General features: G+C 37.8%; 1 protein-coding gene across 1 annotated transcript in view; it reads right to left on the reverse strand.

Moving 5' to 3' along the window:
* Window positions 1–18,379, reverse strand: part of LOC149038195 (uncharacterized) — an 18,900-nt gene extending 521 nt beyond the window's left edge. Inside the window, exons 1-6 of the mRNA XM_089187185.1 lie at window positions 18,154–18,379; window positions 12,790–12,941; window positions 11,874–12,035; window positions 11,548–11,625; window positions 5,352–5,419; window positions 1–4,154 (exon numbers count right to left, since the gene is read on the reverse strand). The exon at window positions 1–4,154 is cut by the window's left edge and continues 521 nt beyond it. Coding sequence (XP_089043311.1) covers window positions 1,083–4,154; window positions 5,352–5,419; window positions 11,548–11,625; window positions 11,874–12,035; window positions 12,790–12,886 — 3,477 coding nt within the window. The 5' untranslated portion in view covers window positions 12,887–12,941; window positions 18,154–18,379 and the 3' untranslated portion in view covers window positions 1–1,082. The remainder of the gene's footprint in view (window positions 4,155–5,351; window positions 5,420–11,547; window positions 11,626–11,873; window positions 12,036–12,789; window positions 12,942–18,153) is intronic.
* Between the last annotated feature and the right edge of the window lie 1,284 nt (window positions 18,380–19,663).

Here is a 19,663-nt window from a genome sequence, read left to right on the forward strand (position 1 = left end):
ATTCCATGTCACCTACATTAAAAGTCACAGCAATGGAAACTTCAGTTAAAGTAAACTCTGCTTCGCTATTTCCTGGTTTAGATTACATGGACAATTTGTCTCTGTGGTCGTTCTCTAAAACAAACTGATGAGTGTTTTATAAAACGGACTAAAATTGATCAAACTCGTTTGATTGAAAGCAGGCCGTTGTAGCCAGCTCTTTGACTTGTTGTAGGCCTTTTTCCTGAGAAATTTCAATTTTTGTTTCAACATTTGTAAGAGACATATTAGAAAAGTCAAGCGGGCGGAAAACAATTGTAGGCCGGGCCCACGGGACTAGAGGCTGGCCACACCCCTGAGAGTAGGTCTAATGTCTCTAACATATGGTTAGTAAATTCAACAACATCATCTCTGATGATTACTTCTTCAAATTAAGCTTAGAATGGCAATCTTGGCACTGATGGAATTAGATTGCATTAAAATGGATTGAAAAAAAAATTGAAAATGATAATCAATTTTTTTGTAAAGATGATTGCAAATTGCAACAAAGTAATTTATGACTTAGAAAAACCATTAAGATCAATTCCCATATGGCTGCGAAGTTTGCAAATCACATTTTTTAAATTAAAATTTCGCCACCTTTTGCAAATGACAAACTGTTTCTTTGCTTATCAAAAGCTTAGAGTATCAATGTAATTAAAACCCGGTATACAAGCTCCTGGTTGTGTACAAGAAAAAACCTTAAAATTATTTTACACATAACTGATTGCAATAAAGGAATAGACCTGAGTGTCATTTTGGCGAAACGAAAACCTCGTCGTCGCCTTCAACAACTTCAGGGATTAACAACAGAAGCCTTGTTGCATCTTGTTCTCTTCGCAAGCATCTAAATTTGTAAAGGGAAAAAAAATAGCAAATCCACTGAACAAAATATACTGAAATAGTCTGTTTTATTTCTTCACCAAAGTAAAGTCACACATCTCAAGTTCCATTTAACAAAAAAGTGAAAAGTAATGAAAAATAACCAAACAGCGTCAAAATAGAGAAGCATTTAAACCTTCCAAGTTCCTGCGTCAATCATTTTGAGATGAAATAAAAAGTTTTCATTTATGTGATTTCATATTCAAATTTTCTCTTTCCTTTGCCATGAAGTCAAGAGTGACGTCATCTCCAATCAGCAAAAAGGGCGCCCAGTATTTGATGTCGCAGAACTTGTCTGATTCTCTGAGGCTTTTCATGGCCAGGTTCAGTGACTCGCTTGCTGGTTTACCTCCTGCAAGTTGTTGATAAAAGTATTTCATGAACTCAAGAGTAGCCTCGTCATTGATCGCCCACAGGGACACCACAATAGACCGAGCACCAGCCCCCATAAAAGCGCGCGCAATGCCAACCACACCTTCAGCCTTGATCTCGCCCCGGCCGCTGTGGCAGCAACTAAGCACAACAAGTTTGGCCCGAAGCTGAGCATTCAAGACATCTCCAATTGTTAAAATGTAATCCTCCTCCGTTGGCACAGTAGATATTCGGTCTGGGTCAGGTGTAAGAGCAATTTCGCCAGTTTCCATACATCCGTGTGCCGCAAAGTGAACTAGGGAAACGGAACTGAGTCTTTTCAACACCTCGCGTTTCGTGGCCTGACTGCCAGTGATTGGCGTGATATTCAGAATTTTTCCGATCATTTCTACTTCTTTTTTAGCATACTCAAGCTGCTCCAAGACTTTCTTTCCCTCGCTGTTTGTAACCTCGGATACCCACGGATCTCCTACAAGTAACGCACCACTGCTTTTGCGATAATCATCTGGGCAATCGGCAATGAGTCTAAGACTTGCTAACGATGGAGCGACTCGGATTGTGAACGATTCACACAGGTATTTAGAATTACCATCCTTCAATGCAGCGTAAGGAGCGATCCACAGGGGTCCATCAGGAATAATGAGTAGCTCATCCCCTTCAATCAAGTCAGCCACCGGCTTCATAACGATATCATACAAAGTGCTCAAGCATCCGTCTTGTTGGATGTGAGGTTGAGGGTTGGCTTCTTTGGTTTTCTCATCAACCTTTGAACGGCCCTCCCTCAAAGCATCTAAAGATCGATTCTCGCATCTTACATTAGCATGAACATCAAGTTGTGTATAGACACCGAGCATGAACGACTCAAAGGACAGGCTAGATCCACTATTCTCTGAAACAAAACCTTTGAGTTTACTTTGTCTTAACTGAACTTGTTTTCCCTCGGACCCAACCCAAAGATAGACGTTAGCTTTGTCCACTGCCTGAAAGACAGTGTTTGATGGAACGTTTTTTAAAACTGCGCAATCTTCATCTTCTCCCTTGTGGTGACTTGTTCCACCACAAAAACTGGATTCCATGAGGTCGGTCAGAGCTTGAGCTCGTCCTTTCTCAGCAACAAATAAGGCTTCATCTACATTACCTTGTTCTACGAGAACTCTCCACAAACCCGTATACGCCACTTGATGCTGATTTCGAAAATTAACTTTCCACTCATCTTTAGATATTAGAAGTACTCTCAAGGAATTGAATAAGTTTATGCTATCTTGGTAATGTTCAACGGCTTTTGGCAGTGTACCTTGCAACTCAAAAACCCATCCTAAGAAACAGTAGGCCATTGCCTCCAAGAATTTGTCTCCTACTTCTTTAACTATTAGAAGATGTAAGTTGTGGTACTCTATGGCTTTTTTGAAATCACCAAGACGGCGATAAGCAATGCCAAGATTGCTATAAGCACCACCCTCCCCATGCTTGTCTCCTACTTCTTTAGCTATTTTAAGATCTAGGTTGTGGTATTCTATGGCTTTTTTGGAATCACCCAGATAGTCATAAGCATTGCCAAGATTGCCATAAGCACTACCCTCCCCATGCTTGTCTCCAAGTTCTTTAGCTATTTCAAGATGTAGGTTGTGGTACTCTATGGCTTTTTTGGAATCACCCAGACGGTAATAAGCATTGCCAAGATTGCCATGAGCACAACCCTCCCCACGCTTGTCTCCTACTTCTTCAGCTATTTTAAGATGTAGGTTGTGGTTCTGTATGGCTTTCTTGAAATTACCCAGACTAAAATAAGCATTGCCAAGATTGCCATAAGCGTTACCCTCCCTAAGCTTGTCTCCTACTTCTTTAGCTATTTTAAGATGTAGGTTGTAGTACTCTATGGCTTTTTTGAAATCACCAAGACGGCGATAAGCCATGCCAAGATTGCCATAAGCACCACCCTCCCCATGCTTGTCTCCTACTTCTTCAGCTATTTTAAGATCTAGGTTGTGGTACTCTATGGCTTTTTTGAAATCACCCAGATGGTGATAAGCAATGCCAAGATTGCCATAGGCACAACCCTCCCCATGCTTGTCTCCTACTTCTTTAGTTATTTTGAGATGTAGGTTGTGGTACTCAAGGGCTTTTTTGAAATTACCCAGACGGCGATAAGCATTGCCAAGATTGCCATAAGCGTTACCCTCCCCATGCTTGTCTCCTACTTCTTCAGCTATTTTAAGATTTAGGTTGTAGTACTCTATGGCTTTTTTGGAATCACCCAACTGGTGATAAGGATTGCCAAGATTGCCATAAGCAACACCCTCTTCATGCTTGTCTCCTACTTCTTTAGCTATTTTAAGATGTAGGTTGTGGTACTTTATGGCTTTTTTGAAATCACCCAGACTAAAATAAGCATTGCCAAAATTGCAATAGGCACCACCCTCCCCATGCTTGTCTCCTACTTCTTTAGTTATTTTGAGATATAGGTTGTGGTACTCAAGGGCTTTTTTGAAATTACCCAGACGGTGATAAGCATTGCCAAGATTGCCATAAGCGTTACCCTCCCCATGCTTGTCTCCTACTTCTTTAGCTATTTTAAGATTTAGGTTGTTGTACTCTATGGCTTTTTTGGAATCACCCAAATGGTGATAAGGATTGCCAAGATTGCCATAAGCAACACCCTCTCCATGCTTGTCTCCTACTTCTTTAGCTATTTTAAGATTTAGGTTGTGGTACTCTATGGCTTCTTCTCCCTGATTATAGAGATCTATGACTTTCTTGACATCACCTGAACTTGCACTACGCGGGTCATGACTAATAGCATCTTTTTCCTCCATGGAGTTATCTCCCACTTCACTGACAGACTGAAGTCTTAATGACAACAAGATCCTATTGTTTTTGTTGATCTTTTTTATGTTAAGGGTTAAAAATATGGAAAAAACAAAAAAGATTATGTTTCTGACCATATTGATATGTAATAGTCCATTTTAACATTTGCGTGCTTTGTTCCCAAACCTCTGAACAAGAACCATGATTAAGGGTGACCTTGTTATGATAAAAACATTGCTGCTTTTTAAATGCAAACTACTTTGTTATTATCGTTTCTAGATACTGGTCTCTATCACAACAAGGTCACCTTCAGCCTTACTCCAAATCAAAGTCTTGGCAGCTAAGTACACAACTATAAAATGGCCCATTAGGAGGGCTTTGCATGAAAGGTGGATGATTTATTAACATTCAGTCCTAAAGTCAGTTATGAAGTAAATCTACACTTCAAAAAATATTTTTTCTGTGTGCAGCCTCAAACTTTAACGCGAAATATCTACATTTAATCTCTAGTTTCCAAAAACTGAGCAGCACTTGTTCAATTTTTAAATCAATATAGCCTTAACATCAGACAAATGTTTGACAGCAGTGGAAGAAATGAGTCTATAACACAAATACATGTCTTTAAAATTGTTATTTGTCCATAGGAAAGCACAACGAAAGTTTATGAGTCTCTAAGTAGTGGAAAAAGGTCGAAGGCAAGAAAATCTGCATAAGATAAGTAAACATTACCGAGCTTTTTGTTCTGGCTTGTTTTAGAGAGATCATCTACCCAAGTACTATGTATAAACTGGATGAATATTAGTCTTCTAACCCTTTAACTCCCGTGAGTGACCAAAAGAGAATTTCTCCTTACAATAGCAATACAATATCAATCAGATAAGTGTTGAGAGTAAAAAAAAATATATCAATTTAAAAATAGTTAGTTGATGCATTACTGAATTCTCTGTACTAACATTACAAGAATTGTATGGTTGACAGTAAGGATAATTACAAATTTGGTCTGGGAAATTAAAGGGTTATTTAAACTAATGTACCAGTTATTGGCATGGATAGTAGAACTAGGTCAAATTGGCTAAAAGGAGTAATTTCATTAATAAGTCATGAGGTAATAACTTCTCCTATGTTTTTAATCACACACACTTAAAGTATATGAGCTGACAAGTTACCATCATAATTAATACCCTTCTTTGTATTTTCTCCCTTGAAACATCAAATTATGGAAACTTTTTCCATTATACCCATGGTTAAAAATGAAAGATTCCTTCAAAGGATACAGCTAGTCCCTTATCACACCAAGTGATTGCTTCTTCAAATCTCTTCAATTCAACACAAGCAGTGGCTCCTGTAGGCAACAACACAAGGAAGCATATTATTACTGTAGCTCAATTTTGAGAAAAGAACCTGAAACAATTGAAATCATTACAGACCAGAAGAAAAAAAAAAGACAAAACAAAACAATACAAAAAAGCTAAACGGAAAAGAATAAATAGGCCCTATTAGGTTTCAGTTAGATTTATTTAGCCTTACAGACAACTGAAACTTCTAAGAACACTTAAATTGGGATCAACAACTCCCACAAAAACACTAAGAGTGAGGTAAGTCCTGATCCTTCTTTTTAAAACAGCTAGATAGTGACTTAAGAGCGTGTCCACGAGAGCACTGGGCAGTCGTGCTACATGCCATCTCACCGATTTCAATGAAACTTTGTCAGTTTAAAGGGTCTACCCCAAAACTAAAAAAAACAGACTGGTTTCTGTTTTGGTTTTTTCCGCGGGGAGATAGACCACCCCCCCGGTTTTTCTTGGTTTTCACTGAGGAAATCGCTTCAAATAGGTAAAACGTATGAAGCTCTCACTGCGATGGTATTTACCCGATTACTTTGACGATTTGCACACATATTTTTACATCCTTAGATAATGGCCGCCGCGAGTATCAGACAGTTTGATCGACGGCTTGTCAATCAACAGAGGCAAATATACGACTGTGTTTTTAGACCTTTTGATTCATCTAAATATTTGACAACTTTGAGGTCAAATATCTCCCGTTGCCAGAAAGCTACAACACTAATCTTAATTACCCTTTATAAGCCATCATTTCATCTCTGAAAATCATCAAAAAAAATCTTTGGGCACTACCGTATTTTTGTCTTGGATGCCTTTTAAAATCTGCGACTGTGACAAGTTTCTCTCAACTACACCTGTCACGCAATTCTTGCTCTAGGCGGTCACTTGACAAAATAAACCTACATTTATTATCTCTTTATACAAGATGATTGATCAAGAAAGGTAAAAAATGTGAAATTTCCAGATTTTTGTAGGAATGGAAAATTTCACGTTTAGAGAGATGCATGTTGACGGAAAATCAATGGGAAAATCGTAGCGTTTCTTTCTTCAGTCGTTTATTACTTTGAAGATTTGCTAAAATCAGGACATAGGGCTCTTGTACAGAACAAAACATTCATTAGCCTATAATTTGATCGTCTATTATCATTATCGCACAGTTTACAAAAAGGAAACTGTAACAGGAGGGGAGATTTTAAAGTCACATGTCGCCTGCCTGTTGACGTACAAGTTCGCGAGTGTAACAACTTCGACTTTTCCATACCGCGAATGACGGGAAACTCTGCCCCCCTTATTTGTTAGGAAATATCAATAGCCCCATAAATTCATTAACTACGCCATGTTTCCAATAACTAAGACTGGAAAATGTTTTTTCCACTTTCCACCATCAAGAAATTCCACGTATAGGAATAGTATTTGTGGGGTCACTGCGTGACCATTTATGAGAATGTCATCTGCATTTGCTATTATTTTCGTTGATTGTCATGACCTTTCCTGCGTGCACGTGCGAGCTAGTTCATATACAGGACTCTTTTGAGTTTCTCTGGCTGGTGTCGGGCTTATGTGTGTAGGTCTGGTTCAAAAGATATCTGCACGCTGCAACACGGGTTCCTATGTTTTCTCCCTTTTCTTTATTTGTATTTTCATTCTCTTACTTGCATTATCACACATTTATGTTTTTTTATTCCCTCAGCACGTTCTCTCAGATTTGGAAGTAGGCCATGAAAAGTCAATATTGACCAGAACTGAAATATTTTTCTATCACTATTTGTTTTAGAGAACCCCCGTCATTTGTGACTTTATTTCTCAAGAAAATGTGTCTTTATTTTCTATTTATTTCCATTAGAACATGAAACTAGGTCCTGATAAGTCTTTTTTGTCTCGTGACTCCCAAAAACTGTGTTTGCGACAACATCAATTGAGAAATCAAAGGCAATTACGCCTGAGAAATTCGCTTGTAATCTTCTATCCGCAGAAGGCAACTCCATATAATGAAACGTTCTAAGACCTCTGTAAACTAGAGACATTGGGTGATGTTGAGAAGTGAAATATTTACACTAAATCTGTGACCCTTAAACGGATCACGTACTCGTACGTGTAACGTCCGGAAAATGTCACGCATGTATAACACCGTAGGCGCACCTGATGTATTCTATCCACTGACTTCAATGGTAAAGAGACAACTTATTTATTATTTGTATATGAGCAAGCTTATTTACCCTACTTGAAAAAATCCTTGATGAAGTCTACTATTGTCAAACGAAACGCGTGGGAGATAAATACAAGTTTTTACTTTCTCAGTTCGTGCAGTGTAGTTTGTTCCGTCAAAAATGCTTTTAATGTGAAGTCACGTCGATCTCGACAGAAAAACTGAGCTCACCCTATCATAATCAATGCTTTGATACTGTAAGTACCAATTTAGGTACATCATTGGGCTTTGATCACAATGATGAAAAAAATGTGCGTTTCCTCACGCTCGCCACGTTTATTCTTTGGAAAATTTTTTTTAATGGAGGGCGATGTCGCTCAGCTTGGCGCGTCTTGACTCTTGCCGACGAGAATTATCGAGTTGAACTCCATGAAATTGTAGTCAAATGTTTTAAAAACTTTGTCTACCCTTGATTTGCACGCAGAAAAAAAAGGCAAATCCCGAACGGTATTTCATAACAATTTATTCATTAGTCAATTTATGAACTGTTTCATAGCAGCCCGAGGAAAAAGAAAAATTGAAACAACCGGCATATCGGTCAAAGGAATTCCAGTTTTTTCAACAAGCAGTTGGTAAGTTCATTTTTCCAAGTAAATTTAAGTGGGGATCATTTTTTTGTGACAGCCGATCAAAGATAGACATTTCTGAAACGTCTCTGAAACTCTTTTTAAAAAGAGCGTACACTTCCGGTAATATTTTCCTCCTTCTCGCAACAGCACAACAGACATTGTTAATCCTATGCAGTGTAGGTGTATCAGTTGTATTACGTCTTCATAGTGATACCATATAAGAAATCGAGTGTCTAAAAAGCCCTCAATTCAATCTAACACTCGAATTGGTAAGTCAAGATGGTGCAGTTGTCTTGTTCATTTGCAACTAACTGTACAACCAAATGTTACTTTTCTCGCGCTGGCCAGGGACGGCAACAGCTCACACCTCTAAATTCGTGGGTATACAGCTTAAAAAAAAAAACATTTGAGAGACGTCGATGTATCCCAAACATGCGTTCGTCCGAGATGAAGCTTATTCTAGCGCGTAGTGGCTTATTGGAGATGACGAAGGCCGTGATTTCACGATGTACCTCAAATATCGTGCACAACTTGGTGTGAGATTCAGACCTTCGGGTTCGTAAATGCCACTATCCTCCTCATAAAAATCGGAGGCATAGAGTGAGAGAGAGCTGAATCTGCAGATGGCAGAAGAAATCAAAGCTGGTGGCGAGTCTTTCTGGTGGCGGCAAGGTGACTGTAAACCTAAATAGAACGCCTACTGTAGCTGCTATCTTGGAGTCGACAATGAATAAGGAAGAAGGGCAAGAAGAGCGCTTATCTGAACATCAGTTTTCCTAACTGGTGATTTGTGACTGAGATGAACTTTATATCATATGATTGCTAGGGATACGCAGGTACTGTAGAGACGCTCACATAGATAGAGGTAGGCGATCCTCCCTCTGACTTAAGAACTGCGACAAGTTTATAGCGCAGACCAACTGGCACAGTTTGAAGCACCTCAGGGTCTCACTAGGCTCGTCACATTAGAAACCTTCAGCAAACTAGTCATATAAGCGGGTGGTTATCAGCAACGTGCACATATTTCTGAACGCGGGTCATCGCAAGAACTATACCCAATCCGTCATAGACGGAACAAGAAAGCGAGATATTCTTGCTAAAAGAAGGATGTATCAGCTGAGGACGTTTCAGTCATTGGCTGCCATCCAAATGTACCCTCAAAAAGACAAAGACAGCGAAACCGACAAAAAAATTCTGCCTAGGGTAAGATCAAGAGGAAATGGACTAAGACCAGCTTGCCATTCTATAGCGGACGGCTACGTTCGAGGTCGGACCTCAGGTAAAAAGTCTGACGAACAATCCCTAACTAGCCAAGAAGACTTTGGATGGGCTCTTTGGAAAACACAAAAAACAGCCACCTTTTCTCAGAAAGCAGAGAATTATCTCCTAGAGATCTAGTGTGCTGGACAAGGGAGGAAACTAGTAAGGCAACCACCTCTAATGTGATTTCCCAAATATCGAGTTTAAGAGACGACACCAGCCAGAAATGTTGTCTAAGACTGACTGGTTGATACAGCAGCAAATCGCTCGATACTTCAGCCGGTTATCTGCCGAAACAAAAATTGGTTTATTGATGAGGTCCCCCTCTGTAAATACGAATAAGGAAGGAGAGGCCGATGCCAATGATCTAGCTTCAGAATTCGAAACTGACCGAACAAGGCAGAAGATAAGGAGAGACCTTGCAAAATTTAGACGAAGACTGCAGGAGAGGGTAAAGCTGATATTAAGCTAAAAAAAAAGAAGACATTTGCATCTCACTTTCCTCTCATATTTATTGTCTTTGCTCACGAAAACAACTGGCTATGTCTTGGGATTTCATCAAGGCAAATTTGCAGGAAGGCTACTCGTCAAATTACCGCTGGCTCAGATTCTTATTTAAAAATTTTACAAGTCACGCAATTAAACGCCGGCAACACTTGATGTAGAGAGATGAAGATTTATGTGTAGTAATAGAATGCTTGAAAAAAAATATGCAGATATTTTACGATCGAAGCAGGCAAATAATCATAGAGATCTGCAGATTATTCTGAAATTGTTATCTAGCAGACAGCATGAACACCGCGCTTGAATAATTCCTACTAAGAGTCTTCGGTCACACAAGAGATGTTAGCTTAGCGGAGTTCTGCATGGAAATGTTCGATGGCGGTAAGTGACAACGACAACACTATTTTAATTTTATTTTCGGGATAGAGGCACAGTTTTTAGTCCGATAGAAGTATTGATATTAGCTCTCGAGCGAGAGCGCAGAATTTCTCGTCTGTAAAAGCCGAAGTTGTAATAAAAAGTAATAAAGTAATAAACGACTGAAGAAAGAAACGCTACGATTTTCCCATTGATTTTTCGTTTACATGCATCTCTCTAAACGTGAAATTTTCCAATCCTACAAAAAATCTCGAAAGTATTTCACATTTTTCACCTTTCTTGATCTATCATCTTGTATAAAGAGCTAAAAAATGTAGGTTTATTTTGTCAAGTGACCGCCTAGAGCAAGAATTGTGTGACAGGTATAGTTGAGAGAAACTTGTCACAGTCGCAGATTTGAAAAGGCATCCAAGACAAAAATACGGTAGTGCCCAAAGATTTTTTTGATGATTTTCAGAGATGAAATAATGGGTTATAAAGGAGAATTAGGAATAGTGTTGTAGCTTTCTGGCAACGGGAGATATTTGACCTCAAAGTTGTCAAATATTTGGATGAATCGAAAAGTCTAAAACCAAAGTCGTATATTTGCCTCTATTGATTGACAAGCCGTCAATCAAACTGAATGATACTCGCAGCAGACATTAACTAAGGATGTAAAAATATGTGTGCAAATCCTCAAAGTAATCGGTTAAAGACCATCGCCGTGAGAGCTTCATACATTTTACCTATTTGAAGCGATTTCCTTGCTGAAAACCAAGAAAAACCGGGTGTGGTCTATCTCCCCCCGGAAGAACCAAGACAGAAACCAGTTTGTCTCTTTGAGTTTTGGGGTAGACCCTTTAAACTGCCAAAGTTTCATTGAAATCGGTGGGATGGCTTGTAGCACGACTGCCCGGTGCTCTCGTGGACACTCTCTTAACATATCTGACACCTGTGACTCATTGGACTCAAGGAACTAAAATATTCATGCTGAAATTTTGCTTTGCATTCCGCATTGAGTTCTTCATCCCGTTCAAAATAATATTCTTATCATGATTAATGGAAAGTAATGGCGTAGCAGTCAAGAGCTGGATTCAAATGTACATCAGGGTGGTCTCGACCTCTTAATTAAAGTCAATTGAGACAAGATTGAACTCCATTTAACCTCATTTAACCTTAGAGTGTTGAGTTCTTTTGTTATTATTATTATAGCACAGCTAACATATCCAACCTCTCACAATTGCCTTAAGGAAAGTTGGATTTAACTCAATGGCTGCTTCTGCATCCCTTAGTGAATCCTGGTGATTTCCTGTTATTGAAATAAATATCTCTGATTAGCCATACATGTTGCAAACCAACTATTACTATAATTTTGGGAAAAAACTTGTGATGCTCATTGATATCTGGGGTAAGAGGTTACTTCTTTGTATATTTGAGAGGCCAACATAAGATGCAATTTTTTCCGGGCATGCATTCAAAATTATCACCTTTTTCAGAAAACTACTATTGACAACTCAATAGCTTCAAAATAGAAAAAAATGGATATCATCATCTTACCAAGTTTAAAATGTGCAATAGCCCTGTTGTTGTGCAGTTTGGCCTTCAGTTCTTTCTCATTGCAGTTCATTTTAATTCCTTTGGTGTAAAAATGAATAGCGTTGATGAAATCTCCTTTCTTGAAGGCCTCATTACCCTCATTTCTATAAACATCAGCTATGGCTGCAAAGAAAAAATAAAAAATAATTTGTGTCAAAGTCTGTGGTTGTAGTTAATTAGTGCATAAGCAGAGCTGCCAAGATCTGGAGATTTAAAATCTGCAGATTTTTCCTTTAGTGCCAGCTGCCACTTTTGCACCTGCCTGACTTGACCCATACCCTGAAAAGCTTGGAGTAATACTGCTGAATCATTCACTAAGCTCATGAGAATAAAGGAAATGATCACCAACCTAAGAAGCATTGATCTTCAAATGAATTCTCTTTTCAGTACCACAAGAAACATACAAAGAATAGTATGGAGAATATGGATACTGATGTTAGGGTGTCAAGGGTTAAACACCTCCATATTCAATGATATAACACTTGCACTCTACTGGAAATTGGTTGCTTAGGGGAAGTTGAAACTTTCAATTTAATGTTGCATAATATAATGGAAAGATGATGATGATGATGGTACTTATGATGCAAACTTACAAAATGAATGTTATATGATGATCAAATAAAGTCTTTACTTATTATAACTTTGTGTACTTGCTTTGAAATTTGAGAAAAGAAAATAACAAATATGTCATAGATCCTCTCAGTCAATAAACTACATAATTATTGTAATCATAGAAGAGAGTCATGACTGGCCAAACATCCTTTAAGGTTGTCATGCAGTGTATTAATATCATTCTCCACATCTACTTACATTCTTGAAACTGGTGGAATAGAAAATGTTTTAACAGTGACTGAAGCCAAAGTTGAACCTAGCTCACCTCGTAAATTGTCTTCATCAAAATCTGGAGCATTTTCTTTGTCAGGTAAGTCTTCATTTTCAGATGGAACCTTAATTGGACTTCTTTCTGTAGCCATAGCAACTGTAAGGGGATGCTTCTTTCAAAAAGTTGCTGTTTTAAGTCATCCTGGCCTGAAAAAAAAGATGGTTGCAAATGGTAAAAAATTAGCTTAACATATTACCCAATTGTAAACTAAATATTTTTTCCCTCCTGAGAATGGGAGGGATACATAGACACAAAATCACAAACAATTAATATTAATAGCATATTTAAAGCAGTAAAAGAACAAAAGATATATATATATACTGAAGAAAACAAGTATTAATATTTAAATAAACAGTAATTCACTTCTCATTATAATAAATTTCAAGATTTACCAAAGACATTCCTATGCAATTGATTGAAATAAATTGGGCAAAAATCAACATCTGTGTGTTTCAAGTTTATATAATTTGTAACAGTAGCAATTTAAATCATTTAAACTAAGAGGTGGTAGGTAGTTAGGTCACATCTCGATTTGGAAAGTGGCCCGTCCAGGGCCTGAGCTTTACTTAATCCTGGTTTCCTTACATGAAGCAACTGGGAGTATTACTACCCAACCGTGGACAGGATGCAAGTCCATTCCACTGTCATCTCCCAGGTTGAGAACCTTGTCAAGATCTTTTGTGATCATGAAAGATCTTGGATGATCTTGTCAAGATCTTTATCTTGGAAGGATCTTGCCAAGATCTTGGCAAGTTGAGACCACTGAAAGATCTTGCTAAGATCTTACCATGCAAGATAGTAAAAAATCTTGCCAAGATCATTCCCTTGCGAACTGAATTCCCAGTTTTCTGGGAATTCCTAGGAATTCCTAGGAATTCTCAAAAATTCCCAATTATGCAAATGACCCTTGCAAACTGAATTTCAAGTTTTCTGGGAATTTCTGGGAATTCCTAGGAATTCCTAGGAATTCTCAAAAATTCCCAACTATGCAAATTAACTCTGATTTAAAAAGCTTGGAATTACTGGGAATTTCTGGGAAAGGAAGACTCCAGTTTTGTGAGGACTTGGAATCCCTAGTTCAGTGGAAACGACTGACTGAGGAATCGAGATGGCGGTGTTGGAACGTGTTGCTTAACGCTTGCTACGGTCAAGCTGTGTAGATTTAGGTACTGGTACACTCAGGGATCATCTATGTGTCTCTTATACTTCCGAATGTGGTATCCTTCTTTTATAAATATGAGGGTAAAAGACAATTTGTTGCATTCAAAACTGTGATTGGCTTGTGTTATTTCTCACCTTTGCCATTAACACAACTCAAGTGAGTTTCGAGTCTTTGTTTCCTCGACAACTTTCGGCCACAAATCGTGCATTTGTAATACGATCGATTCTTGTCGATTATTTCTACATAGAGTGAGCTTACATCTTTATTTATATCACCAAGCTATCCATCTTCTAGAAACAGAGAACCGGTCGGAGAAGTCAGAACAAAGTTGGGCGCTTCTCTTAACACTGCAATCGGCAAGCCAGCGGATTCACTTTGCTAGCCAATGACAAGTCCTAAAAGATCCACGTGATCATGCCCGTGATCGGAAACAAAGAAGACTCCATTTGGCGCTCATCTTTGAATGTACTTTTTATCGGTTGATCGCTTTTCTCAACTGTTTTGCTTAATATAACATTTCTAAAGATAGCTATTATTGTGGTTCAATGGGAAAACGAGAATAGCGTGAGTGTTGTAAAAGAGAAGAAAGTCGTTGGCGCCGTGGAGTTAAAAGAAGGGACAACAGTTGACATATGGACTGGTACAAACAAGGGTCGAGTGGCCATCTGTAAAGCTATGATTTTGAAAGTTTGTGGTGAGTAAAAATTGCGATATTCGTTACGTGATCAAAATCTTAAAAAAGAATAGATGTAGCGGGTTGAATTAAGCTTACATAACGCTCGGCGCAACTGAAACTAGAAAAATTCTGAAAATCGAATCGGTCACTTGCATGCCGCAGTTTCTTAAGCTTATGCTTTACAATGAAATAAACCTATCAGTAAGGTTTCCAGATTCCTCTAGTCACGTTTGGGAACATTCAAGATTCATAACAAACCTTAGTACATAAAGAAGCCCTCCTTGGTAAAAACAAAATAATGTATTCAGCCCTTTTTTAGTAAAATCCATGAGAGAGATGTACTAACTCCAATATAAAAGTCACTCAATATAACAGAGATTTCTCAATTTGAGAATCCAATGAATGCCCTTTTCCTCATAGCCATCTTAAAAGCCTGGTCTGAGCTTTAAACAGACATATTTTTAATATATTTTTTTTTTTCAAATTCAGATGTCAAGGAATCCAGATACAAAATGGTCAAGGTTCTTGTTGACAACCTCATTCAAGGCCAACTCATGGTGAGCCCAGGAAAAAAAATACAAACAGTACAAACAGCAGCTAAGTTTGAAGTCTAGGATAACTTCATTCTAATTTATTGTTACAGTTACAACAAGATTTTAATAAAAAAATCAATTTTATTTGTCTGTGATTAGCCCCTTCACTCCCAAGAATATAACTATATAAATATAACTTAAGATAAATTGTATTTTATGGAAGAGAATCAACAGATTTTATTCACAATTTGTGTCAAACCAAATTTAATGATTGATTAGAACTATTTTATATGAATAGCTGTAATTGAGGATTAATCCGTATGAAGTTTTCAAGAATAGAAAAATAAATCAAATTCCATCCTAATATTACCACACATTGATGTTAGTAATTAATCAAAAATATTTTACATGTAAGCCTTACTTAAGCTTCTAAATAAATTTCATTGAATACTTGAATTTTAGCTGGGATTTTTTAATTTAAAGTATTTATTTTATATCATTAGCCTCAAATTTTTGCTTAAAATTCCCAGTAATTCTTAAACATTCCTAAAAATTCCCAGAAATTCCCAGAAATTCCTAGGAACTTTTTAGATTGACAGCTTTTCAGGGAAAGTCATCGGTTCTCTGAGTTGGAATTCCTAGGAATTCCTAGGAATTCCAAGTCCTGTTGGCTATAAACTTGGAATTTCTGGGAATTTCTGGGAATTTTTGGGAATTTCTAGGAATTTCTAGGTTTTTAGAACCAGAGTTGTTATGGTTGGGAATTCCCAGTCCGAATTTACCGTGAAAATTCACACCTTTATTCCTAGGAATTCCTAGGAATTCCAAAAGCCATTTCGCAAGGGTTGTAAGATCTTGTCAAGATCTTACCATGATCCTGCATGATTTTACAAAAATTTTGATCAGATCATAACCAAGATCTTGACAAGATCATTAAAAGATCTTGTCAAGATCTTAGCAAGATCTTAAAAATATCTTTCCAAGATCATTGAAAGATCTTGTCAAGATCTTAGCAAGATCCTGCAGCTTCTTGCAGGATCTTGTCCAAGATCTTACATGATCTTACCAAAGGTCTTGCCAAGATTTTATCAAAGATCTTGCCATGATTTCACCAAGATCTTGTCCAGATCTTACCAAGGTTTTCAACCTGGGCTCCCCCGCCCCCCTTTCACCCCCCTTGCATTTTATCAGGTTTCCCTAACTAATTTTTGCTACCCATTTATACTCCTGTCCTGGGTGGAGACAGACACTGTAAGAGTAAAGTGTTTTGCACAAGAACACAATACATTGACTGGAACCCAGACCTCTTGACCCTGAGTCCAGCACAGGCCAGGCTACAAATGCAGACCTCTTGACCGTGCATCCACCTCACTAATCATAAGCCCGCCATGTCTCCGCAAGAGGAGAGAGTTTATGCTGAATTGTTTCTCGTAAGAAGCAAATTTTACAACACCAAAGTAAAATTTTCGTATTTGATTTTTAAATAGGGATTACTGCTCAAAACTTATAAAAGATGTCTTTCATTTATTCAATTTCCTACAGTTGAGCCGATGCCCATAGTTGTAGGGGTGATTGTTAGTTCAACTGTTTCACTTTATCACAGGAAAAACAGTGAAATATTTACATTTATGCATGCTAATGTATGTTGAAATGGATTTCAATTTGGTACAGGTGCTGACATTTTTGCTTTATTAGTATAGGTATATTTAACTAATTGTTTTTGCAGTTATTCTATATTTACTTTGTCTTTGCACAAAATTGTAAGTGTATATTGCTTTTACAAAAACCACTACAAACTTCTATATAACAAGCTGATTGCCAGGGCTTTACAGAGGTATATTGGCCCAAGGTTGTAACAGTATAGGAATGACATGGTGCCATTATCCCCCAGTACCCTTCAAGAGAGCAAGGTAATTGTCATGCACCAATGTCACTTGGACTAAACTAGTTTACAATGAATTTACATGTTTTATAATTTTCTGTATGGTGCAATGATGGTCTATTTGGCAAAATCCTGACCAAGTAAGAACCAATCAGAACTTTACATTTATCCCAAGACTACCTTGCCATATAACAACAACATAAACTATCAACAAACACATACTTGGATGCATGCGGCCTCATGCAGAACTAAACCAGTTTTGAAAACAAAAAATTGATCGGAAACATTCAGTTGATATTATTGATTGATCGTATGCTGATTAGCAGATGACAAAAGGTAAAACTTCACTCAGATACTAATCAATCATTACCAGTTGATGAATTGGATTCCTAAAACTCGAATGCAGTTAATTGAAAGGACTCTTGCAGTAAAAAACTAGCTGAATTTGAAGAAAAATCAACTTGTCTCGATATTTAACAAGGAAATCAGTATAACAGTACAGTTTGGAAGGACAATCTAAGCTGTCTATCGAAAAGAAAAAATCACTTTCAAACTACAGTATAAAATGATAAACATAAACACATGAAATACGTTGAAAATATTTATCGCTTTTTGATCAAATGCATCGTAAATACGGGAGCAAATTAAGTTGATACGTACATATGCCCTACATGAAAGCTAGTGCCAAACACGATTGTGTACATGCTCCGCATGACACGTAAACGAAACTGAAAGTGTTGCGATCAAAAGGGCTTGCACTGAATCAAATCGATAATTTGAATATCCTTTGTAACTCTCCCGAATTACTTATTTTGTCCAAGGTAAATGCCAGGCATTGCTTGCGAATTTTTGTGAATTCGACAGCTGTAACTTGTTCAAACAAGCTTGTAGCTAACACGAAGCGGCAATACAATTAATACACGCCAGAATAAAGTAAAAGTTGGCAATCGTCGTCACTTAACTGCAGGAACGTCTTTCATTGTCAGAAATCAGCGAAAGTTCGGGAAGATGAGGAACATTTGAAGGAGGAAATCTCAACTAAAAACATTTAAAATAAAAGTATTTACCTTACACTCAAAAATCTGATACAACCATGCGTTCTTACCTCTGTCGCGGAAATGGAAGGCACGTTTGACTATTTTACGACCTTACTTCCTCAGTCCGTCATGAAAATGTTTCAAAGTCACTAAGACAGAGAGGGTGCTAAGAAAGACTCGAAAGCTATGTCATGGAACGGAGAATCGCAACGGCGGGTTGTGAAAATGAAACAGGGAGTTCCTTGGCCCATAAATCTGTGCAAGCTTGAAGCCGGAAATTCTCCGACTGAAATTGAAAGAAGAGCCCACATATGGGCAGCTGTCATCGCCAAAAATACAAAAATAGAATTGGTTTGTAATAACAGATAGAGTCTAATTGTCTTTTGGAGAACTATTTATCTTATCCTAGGAGATTTATTTAAAATACAAATGGACAAGTCGCATTTGGTGAAATGAAATATTCAAACAAAAAATGGTTTATACAATTGAGGAGCTGTGTAGCCACCCTTGTTGAACTGATTCAATAAAAACATGAGTGGCCAAGTGTTAACTGAAATGGTTCAGTGTCGAAATGACAAACGGTTCAGCTAACTGTACTTTGGTTCAGTAACTTGACAAAAACGGTTCAGAGTGGTGTGAAATGGCCTAGGTTATCGGCAAATGGTTAATCGTAGCCGCAATGGTTTTGTTAAGTATATCGAACAAAGAACAGGATATCGAACAAAGAACAGCCTTTTTTTGTTTAGATCAATTGTCAATTACTTTAATTTGCGTGCCTAGTTACGCTCTTAGCTACAATGTTTTTCTTTTTCCCTATTGGTTAGTAATCGGATGTTTTAGCGTCACCACGCGCATATAAAAGCTAAATTAGCGTCCCTTTAAGCCAGAGTTTCGTAAGATTTCACCTTGAACAGCAATAACTTCGTCTTTCGTTCCAAACCTTTGGCACAAGCGGGACCGATATGTAAGTGATTTTTGTTAGTTTTAATTCAATATGTTTAAGTTTAGTTTTTTACCTTGGGCGATAGCGCACATATGTACTGTGTTGCACAACAGTACAACTAATTATCTTGAAATCGAAGGAGTATTTTGAAATAACTAGACGCTCGCAAAGTAACACCCACATTTTAGTCTTTGGGCTGTTAACCAGCCGCAAATGGTTATTGTGTAGCTGATCTTTGATTCTCGAGTAGTTTTAATTTAGCCTTTTATGATTTGTTTATGTTAATTCACGTTAATTGTTGTTATTTTAATCGCGTTATCGACATAGGCACGTAAAGCGTTTCATTCATGCTTTCCTTATAATATTATTGCAATTTCAGTTTACGATCGTGATCGTGACCGTGATCTAAATAAACACCGTTGATAGTCATCTTGGTTTTCGTGGTTTCATTACGACCGGTAAAATAGTTCCTACATCAGCGACACTTAGAAAACACGCATAGCGACACCCCTCGAAGTTTCCTCTTTCGTCGCAAGCGTCACAGGTTTAGTATCGCATCAATCTACTCACCGTAAAGTGAAATGGTTTCAAGTGACCCCAAATGGTTTAGCGTGACGACAAATGGTTTCCTACAA

This window comes from Pocillopora damicornis, chromosome 11, assembly GCF_964200805.1.
Source record: "Pocillopora damicornis chromosome 11, jaPocDami1.2, whole genome shotgun sequence".
In the NCBI taxonomy this organism is placed as follows: domain Eukaryota; kingdom Metazoa; phylum Cnidaria; class Anthozoa; order Scleractinia; family Pocilloporidae; genus Pocillopora; species Pocillopora damicornis.